The 9492-nt window shown below is 46.8% G+C and overlaps 1 protein-coding gene across 1 annotated transcript in view; it reads left to right on the top strand.

Moving 5' to 3' along the window:
* The first annotated feature begins 9134 nt into the window (after positions 1–9134).
* The window catches only part of LOC146801340 (uncharacterized), a 126619-nt gene continuing 126261 nt past the window's right edge, over positions 9135–9492 (top strand). The window contains exon 1 of the mRNA XM_085620988.1: positions 9135–9257. Coding sequence (XP_085477114.1) covers positions 9197–9257 — 61 coding nt within the window. The 5' untranslated portion in view covers positions 9135–9196. The remainder of the gene's footprint in view (positions 9258–9492) is intronic.

Here is a 9492-nt window from a genome sequence, read left to right as displayed (position 1 = left end):
AAAGAATTACAAAACAGCAGTAAATGACATCAGCTCAGAGTTGAGGTAAGTCCAGCACCACACATGGCCAACCATTGGCGCTGGAACACCCTTCCATAGAAAATAATGGAGGCAGGGATTAAACTAAAACTCTGTTAAAAAACACGTATGAATAAAATATATCTATAATTTAATTATACAATATTTTCACTTTTTTAAATTTATGAATTAAATGTACCAATATTTTTCAACTATAATTAAATTCCTTTTAATTAATTCCCGTCATAACATTTAATCATTACTAATGTAGAATAAACATTTTTTTTTTGCTTTGTGTGGGAATTTATTTTGTATTTAAACTTCAAAAAAATAATTTTAATTTAACTTAATATATTTAAATAAGTAAAGATTGAATTGAAAATTAAGTTAATAGTGTTGGAGAAATGTTTTCTTTTCTTTTACATTTAAAATAAATGTATACATTAATGTACATCAATATTTAACAGAATTCTTTTTACTAACCTTTTTTTAGTTAAATAAGCTTTTTTACTTTTCCCTACACTTTCCCATAGGGAGACTCAATAGTTTGGGGCACAGATCTCAATATGGTAAAGAATATGAAAAAGTAAAACAGTTTATTAAACTGGAAACAGTCATTAAAACAGTTTTATGTTAAAAATTATTGTAAATGCATTTACATTTTTTAAACTATTTTGAAACATTTAATTTAATTAAAAAAAACAACTCTATGAGGCTCGATTTAATTTAATTTTTAAAAATATTCTAAGAGGCTTTTAAGCCCTGTCTCTATTATTTTCTATGGGAAGATGTTGCAGTATGAGTAGTTAACCATGTGTGGTGCAGGGCTTACAGCTCTTTCTTTCTTGGCAGTAGTAGCACTTGTAATTTTCACTCCACCCCCTTTTTTACTGGGTGGAGACATGTTTGTCTATACTTTTGAGTAACTTTAAACTCGTCTGTTGTGAACAGCCCAAAGTAGTAAAGTTATTTAAAAATGTAAAACTAAACTTACATGTGTAACTTACTCTCAAGTGTAAGTTACCTTTGCGTCTAGCCCCATAAGTGGTTCAGTGCTGGAAATGTATGAGTTGCGGCTAAACGTTCAAGTTATGTTCATTTTGTAGAAGCTAAAGTTTGATTACAGAACCAGTTTGGCCTGCTACCTTTTCTGACTCTGCGGTCCAGTGAGGGTTCACACATCAGCATGAGCCGACTGGGCTCTGCCAGACCTCTACCACTCATACCCCGTGGCTCTAGGCTAGCATCAGCAAGTGACGTAGGTGCAGTAAAGCTCGCACACATCACTCAGGACAAGGACACCATAGCTGCGGACTCTATAAGAGAGACACCAGGAGCTGCGAGGTAGGACAGAGTCACCTCCCTCTCCTCTCCAATGCCCACAGCATTTGCCTCTCCCCTGGCCCTTCAAAGTCCCACCAATAGGGAGCTGGCCCAGAGGAGCTCTACAGGGCACTGGACTGGACTAGCAGTGTGGGGGCTGGTTTCCCTGCTGGTAGGGGCCAGTTTCATTGCTGGGAACTGGCCCACTGCACTTTCAGCCTGCAGCGCTTTGCTCCCTGCGCGGCATCTCATTCAATGTATAGTAGGTAGTATTGCTTGTGTAAGGCTAGCTTTTGTGATGTTGGGGTGTGCAGGGTTATGTTAGGGGGTCAGATGTTGTGTGATGTTACGCTATGGTGTGGTTATTGAATTGTAGTTTTATTTATATAGCGCTTGGCTTACTACCGCAGACGAAGCGTTGGGGCGCTTTTCGGCGAGTAGCACACTACTCCGGAACTCGAAGGATTGGTGGTGATTTAGTATAGGGAGATATGATATGGATTTGAGCGGAGGACATGTGAGTTTGTTATTTGGGATGAAAAAGGATAGTATGTGAGGCTTAGGAATGTGAGGTTATGTCATGATACGATGATACGTCATTTGATATGTGATATTGAATGTGAGGTTTTGTGATGTTATGTTAGGGTGTCAATGTTGTGTGGCAGTGTGCTATGTAATATTATGGTACGTTATGTCATGTTATATTGTTATGTTATGAAAGGATGTGAGCTAGTATTGATATGATGTTATACTGTGGGCTGTTATATTATGTTACGCAGGTTTTATACAACGCTTAGGTGTAGGGATGCACCTGGCAGCCATGTTGGGTTGTAGCACATGTTGAAACATGTAGGTCGGAATCCACAGGCTGGTCTAGGATGGGGTGGGTCTAGAGTGGTGTGGAGGGGGGCAGCCATCGCCGTGCAGCTCCCTCCCGTGCTTGCACCAGGTACCGGTTGCAACCAGCTAGCATCCCAGGCCCCCTCGGCACACTTTTCTCCCTGGACTACATCGGGGGAGGTGCGCTGGGCCTCTGTAAATTTGTGAATGACCTATGGTCTGTGACCTCTGTAGGAGAGTAGGGTCTGCTTTCTATGTTCACCCCCACTTTTTGCTTTTGCTTTTGCTTTACTGGCTTTCGACTTAGATGTGGCTGTGGGCCTGCTAACCAGACCCACAGCCCTGCTGTTCTCTCTCTAAATTGATACTATGTACTTTAGGTGCATAACCCATTTGGATAGGATCACCTTATTGGCCCCTGTACAGTGTACCTTAGGTACCCAGGGCATAGGTGTATCCTAGGCCTACCAGGGGCTGCAGCATGTATTGTGCCACCCCTGGCCTGGCCTTCCATTATGACACAACTGGCTGATCACTCAGCTGGGGCAAGGTTGTGTAATCACTCCTTGCTTAGGTGTAGTATTCCTATACCTAACTTACATATAGACACATGTGTACCTATCAGCCACTCCTATGGCAGGCCTTAACAATCCTGGAGGCAGAGTGCTTGGTAACATGTGAGATGGTGCTCTAGCATGAGCTGAGCCTGTCTGCAGCTTTCGGAACCATGTCCTTATAGCTGTTCTATGATATAGCCTACCATATACTCTTAAAGTGCCTTATAATCTTAAACGGTTATGGTAACTATGGTTTGGCTTTATCAAAACATGTCGTGTAAGGTGTCTAACACTTTGGAATAATACACCCATCCCATTTCTGGGGATGAGGATATTATCCCTCCCTTCTAAAGGGAGAAGACATGTTGTAACCTACTTACCCGGTTAAAGTTAACCAGAGCCCCAGCATCACAAAATGGATGCTGCTGCCAAGACACGAGTCTGACCTCCTGCTGCTGGGAGTGATCCCGGCAAGGGAGGCTTGGACAATAGGTTTCCTGCCTTGGGAGGTGCGAGCACCACCCCAGACAGGCCTTAGTGTATTGGGGCAGGGAGGGATGAAAAGAATGAGACATGCCTGGGGCACACAAGGTGTCCCGTGCATAGTCCAGTTCAAACCGGTGCTGGGGCACTCCAGCCCCAGTCCTGGCGCGAAACTGGACAAAGGGAAGGGGGTGTAACCACCCCCCTCCCAGGTCCCACCCATAAGGCGTGACCTAGCAGGTAACCCAGCCCCCCAGATTAGTATAAGAGTGGTAGCTGGGCCCCAGGAGATTAGATTATCCTGAACCTGCAACTTGAACAGAAACTCTGGACCTTCGACATTCGACGAAAGAAGAAGACTGAAGAATCTCCCTTGTGGCCAAGGAGTGGCTACCCTGTGCAAACAGGCACCATCAAGAGACTACCCTTTGCTTTGCTGAAGTTCTACGAGGGACCGACTGCAGAGCCCGACCAGAGCCTTGACTTCCAGACTTCTTCGACCCTGATCTACATCCACAGCCGAGCTGAGATCCGTGGAGGCGACGAGAGACGTGGGACCGGCTACCTGGGAAAAGTGGCTAGTATCTTCAAGCGCAGCTTCTGAGGCACCCTCGAAGTTGTGCACCGGGGATTGAGAAGCCCCAACCCCAAGCACCATCTGCACCGAAGATCAGCCCCCCACACTCCACGAGTCCTGCGTGGGGCCCTTCTACATTTTCCTGCTTGCCGCGTCTGTCCGGTTGCTTGCCCGTTGGCTAGTGGCCTTTGTGACGACGCATCCAGAAATCTTCACCGCTGGTTTGGCTCCTCCAGACTGGCTCCTGCTTCTTTGAAAAAGAGAAGCACCCCAGACCTTCCTGGTCTGCACCAGAAGCAAGTCCTCCGTTCTTCGTGGGTTCCGCTTGCCAAGGCTTGGTGAGTCCTAGTCCGACTTCGACGCCACCGACAGCAAGAGCCTTCGTGGGACAGCTCGCCTCCTGGTCCTGGTCGTCCTCGACATTCCCTGGTCCTCGTGGCTCCAGCGACAAGCTTCACCTTCACCTGCAATCTTCACGACATCGCCTGGTTCCTTCCTGGTTCCACGTGGTCACTGGCTAGTGACCTTGACTCTGTCCCTTCTGCTTGCAGGTCTCCTCTCTTCTTGATCCCAGCCTTGGGATCCACCGGACACTCTTCACTGACTGCCTGTCAGCAACTTTCCTTCAGGCATCCATAGAAGTCCACGACGAAACCCGACGCAAGTTCACACCTATGCACCCGCAGCCCGTGGGCTAGGTAACTTGGGTACTTCGGTGCTCACAAGGGTAGTGACTATCCTAGGTTCTAGTTTCCGAGTCTCGACTCTCTAGCTGCTTCAGAAGTGTCCTTAAACTGTTAATTGCTAACAACTACTATTTCTATCGACTTTTACGCATTACGCGTGAGTGTTTCTACTCTGCACCTGAATCCCGTGGGCCTCCCACTTCCTAACTGTTGCTAGTGTAGTGTAGCCCCAGCGATTCCCTAGGCCTAGGCCTATCCTATTTCCGTGACAGTGGTCCTTATACCACTTACTTAGTATATGGTTTGCGTGGCCCCTAGGGCCTAACTGTATTACTTACCTGTGTGACTTAATGTATGCTTAAATAAGACTGTGTTGTACTTACCTCTAATCTCATAAAGAGTGCTGAGGGTTTGACTAGAATAAATACACTTTATTTTATATATATATATCTGTTGTGGTGTCCTTTCATTTGGTATTCAAGGGATTATATATGGTATCACAGCTGGCTTCACATGCCATTCAGAGTTTAGCCTAAGACTGCTCTTGTCCATGCTACCACTAGGATAGCTGGTCTATAAGGTTGACTTTACAACCAATCACCATAAGGGTATTTGGACTGATATAAGGTGTACACTAGAACTAGTGACATCATACATCAGGCCAACTTCTCACAACCTCTATTGCCACTTCTAGCCATACATTCATACCATTGAAACTGGCAATTTGGATAGTAGGCTCTTTCACGTCCCCTCCTAATCGTGATTCGCATGGGATTGCAAAACCCATTGTGCATGCCGGACAGACATTTCTGACGCACACAAAATAAAAATAAAAAAAATTAATTGTTTACTACATGGAACCATATTGCTTGCCTAGTTTGTGCCAGGCCACACCGTCCTGCTCTGCTTCCTCAGGCACGCGGGGAATCCAGTGCTCTGTTCCTCCACCGGCTGCGGTTCAGGGTTGTGCATTGGCAGTGCAGCCAGGCGCTCCATGCTGGCTACTGGAGCCCGGAGTTCTGCTGGCGTGGGCACGCTCCGGGACATTGCTGCGCCAGCTGTGTTTCCCTTGTTTCGGGTAGGCACTGGGCATGGATTGTATCCGATGGGGGTGGTCTTCGGGACAGCGTGGGGCTGGGATTATGCAGGAGGCGCAGGCCCCACCCCCGACAGCAGCGAGGTCTCTGACGCTCTCGGGTAGTCGGAACAGTCAGGTGTGGGCTGATGGCATGGGTACAGTCTCCCATGCTGGAAGTCAGGGGTTCGAGTCTTGCCAACACTATCCTACAATATATTTCTAAGATAATTATGTGGTGACAAGTTTGCACCGTTGGTATAATCACTCCATCATGTGAGCCCGCCAGCGGGCGGCTGAGAGGGGATGTGGGGCAGCGTCACTCCCCCTGATGTTCTTTTACGGTGGGATAAACTATGACCCGCGTGTCTGCAACAACACAAGCATCTAGTCTGCGGCACGGGGCCATGCCGGCGGCAGCCTCCCACGTAATGTCCTTTCGTGGGTAGTTCTGAAGAGGTTGGAATTCGTTTTGTCCTTGATTCTACTCTCCTTTGTTGGGAATGTTGTCGGGAGCCGGATTGTAATTTGCAAGAGCTGTTTGGCTTTGGCGCCTCGATGCCCTTTTGGGTGAATGTGCCTGTTGTGGGGGATCGGCTAGTCGCTCTTGCCGTCACACAAGCCTTCTGACCACGGGGAGGTATTTGTCATTTTGAAAAGTGAGAACCCTGGTTTGCAGATACTTTTGATGTCATGCGAGGACACGATACACACAGAGTTTCTTCGGACACAAGCCGTTGGCATCGCAGGTTGCCATTGCGGTGAATGGAAATAGATAGCAGATAATTGGCGTTGATGTTTTTTGGGATTCTTATAGGAAAAGCGCACTTACAAGAAGTCCATGCACACGCATTGGGACCTGATTATTTCTCAAAGTTATTGCTGTGGGAGGGATGGAGAGTGTTGCCGATATTGGCACTATGGTTTTTAAGTGTTTTTGCATTTTAGTGGTACTTGCCTCCTGCAGGGTTACCAGATCATCGCAGACCTTCAGGGCTTTAGAGAGGGTAGGGGCAAAGGGTCTTAGCCAGAGAGCACAATGCATACATGATAAAAAACACTCTAAAATAGTGCTTGTCTTTACTATGCCATATTTGCAACACATTTCAGTTCAGTATATTAAATGATACCATTGCATTGAGTTGCAGTTGTTAGAAGTGAGAGATTCTAAACATAAATGGAGATACATTCATGCCCCCACCACTACCCTGGCAACAATGTTATCAGTAAACCAGGCGGTTACTACAGAGGGACCAAGGGGCATATTATCAAGGACGGTGTTAAAAATTATCGCCGGTTTAGTGGCAGAAAACTGCCGCTAAAGCGGCGATAATGGGCTTGATAATATGCCCTTGTGAATTCCCATAGAAGCCCAGGTTGTGGTGTCAACATGGGCTTCTATTGGAATTCTCCGCGGCATATTATCAAGCCCATTATCGCCGCTTTAGCGGCAGTTTTCTGCAGCTAAACCGGCGATGATTTTAACGCCGTGCTTGATAATATGCCCCTAACATTGTAGCCTTTTGCTATTGAGAGGTGCGCACCTCAAATTGATGTATTTCAAGGTGCTCTCATGTGACAATTAAGGAAAAGGTGGCTTTGTGAACAAGTCATTGCTGAGGATCACATGATGTGGTGAAGTGGAAGCCAGGACTGATAAAAGGTTTCTGTGCAGTTGGGCCAATGTAGGGTGATCTCAGTCCCACTCTAGTTTTAGATCAAAGCTTAATGGTTTATGTTTAATTCTTTCAAGTGCTAAGTCAGCCCACAGTGGTGAATGCATCCGGGCCATGCATGTCTCATGATGACTGGTGGTGGTAGCGTTGGGGGAGGGTGGTGATTTAATGGGAACGATAAAATAAAAACCAGAGACCCCAGCCTTGGTCAGTGCGTTGCGACCATTTGCTCCTCATAGTTAAAAGTCTTAATTCATTCCCTTTCATTCTTAAACCACCCATCCACTCCTCACTATGCAAACATTCATTCATTGAACCATGCAGCCCTGTCTCGAGGTTCCATTCATCCATGTAATGACTGGACAAAGTTTGATAGTAAAAAATGTGCAGTAAAATGTGCACTGAGGCTCTGTGTTGACATGCTGTGTCGTCGTTCATAAGACTTCCATTGTTTGTGTAACTAGATTTGCCCCGCCCTCCGATGACGTTAGCTTAGAATGGGGCACATTAGGAGCTAAGGCTGAAGGGGTAGCATCTGCTGATGTATGATTCTGTATTGTGATTTGTCAGTTCGATGCTACCTTTGCTCACCCTATGCTGACGGTGCGGCCTCCATTGACTTCCATTGCAAACCTGCCTATAGAAGTGATGGGTTTCCGAGGTGAGCCAGTCTTCTGACTCCCCTACTTTGGAGACAGAACCCTTGTTGGTTTGTCTCGCCATTTGGACTCATGATTTGCCTTGGCTTCATGTCATTTCTGCTTCCATGTGCATTTTGACTATTATGTTTGCCTTTCCCATTGCACCTTGAATCTACTGAATAAACCTTTATGGTTTGTATTTCACTACAGACTCCAAAGGATATTGGGGCATATCAGCAACAACCGGCGATAATTATCGCTAAGCGCACTTAGCGCTAGGATAATTATCGCCGGCTAGCGTGGATTTTTATCGCTGAGATAGCGTGGTATTAGCAACGCTTATCTCAAAAGCGATAAAAATCCTGGCGCTAACTGCCTAACGTGAGATTATCGCTGGAAACCCCTGCGATAATCTCACGAAATGTGGCGTTAGCTTGTTGATAGGGCCCCACAAACTTAGCCATGATATCCACCCTCCATAGGATATCATGGCTAAGTCAGTCTTGAAGCAGGCGTAAGAAAAGTAGTGATAACAGGGGTTATCGCTACTTTTCCTGCCGCTATGCTTCATAGTGTGGGGCTTGATGATAGGAGAAATGTCGCTGTCATGTCAGGTCAGGAACGCTAATTAGAGATACAAAGCTGGGCGTTAAGAAATCATGCGCTAATGCAAGGTTTCACGCGTTAGCGTGACCTTGATAATTAGGCAATAAAATAATCGCCGCTTTTCGGCAGAAAACGGCCACAAAAGCAGCACTAATTTTCTATCGCCGCCTTGTAAATATGCCCCTTATTCCCTTGATGGTGTTATTTACGTCCCCTTGTGCTTGGGTGCCATTTATGGACACAGTGCCTCATGCATGCCTGGGGTTTAACCTTCGCATCAGATCACCTGGCACAGCGCCACCAGTGACGTCGGTGGTGACAGCGTACTTCTACCAAATGTTTTTTGCTGGAGCCCTGACACATACACACATTTAACAATAGAGACATAGATATCATAGCGCAGCAGGTGCAGTGGCACCAGGGTTAAAGGTCTAAAGGGCCCTCTTCAGCCCAGTGAGTAGCTGAATTTAACTTCCAAACCATGGAATGGGGGCCATTATCCATTCTTTCGTTAGAGCCTAGTGCTGGCGCACTCCGCCACTTTATAGGATCTAAGCGTGTAAGAAGGCACACCTTCAGAGTAGACTCGTGCAGCCCCCTCAGCCCCTCCCCCCTGCCCTCTGCCTGCCTCAACAGAACAGGGGTTAGTCAGCCAGCTTGGTGAACACCGCTCTTCACGTCCTGTCTGTACAGCACGGAGGACGAGCTCAGACAATGCCCTCCCCGCAGGCCACCTTGGTTCTCCTGCTCCTGGGAGCTCTCTCGCTGGCTGAAGGTGAGTGACTTTCCCTTATTGGAATAACTGGAAATAAGATGCCAGGATGATGCCACGCATGAGCTCCTCTCGCGCCCACACACACTCCTCCAGCTGCCAGTGAAGCAAACTCTATCCAGAGGCTGGAAGGAGCAGAGGCCGGTGGGAGCGGAACAGGAAGAATGAAGTCTCTTAGAGCCCACCACATCCAATGGCATCTTCCCATTATTCCCACTTCCTGCAGAATTTCCCCCAG

The sequence above is a fragment of the Triturus cristatus genome, chromosome 8 (genome assembly GCF_964204655.1).
Source record: "Triturus cristatus chromosome 8, aTriCri1.1, whole genome shotgun sequence".
Taxonomy (NCBI): domain Eukaryota; kingdom Metazoa; phylum Chordata; class Amphibia; order Caudata; family Salamandridae; genus Triturus; species Triturus cristatus.
This window is presented reverse-complemented; position numbering and strand designations above follow the sequence as displayed.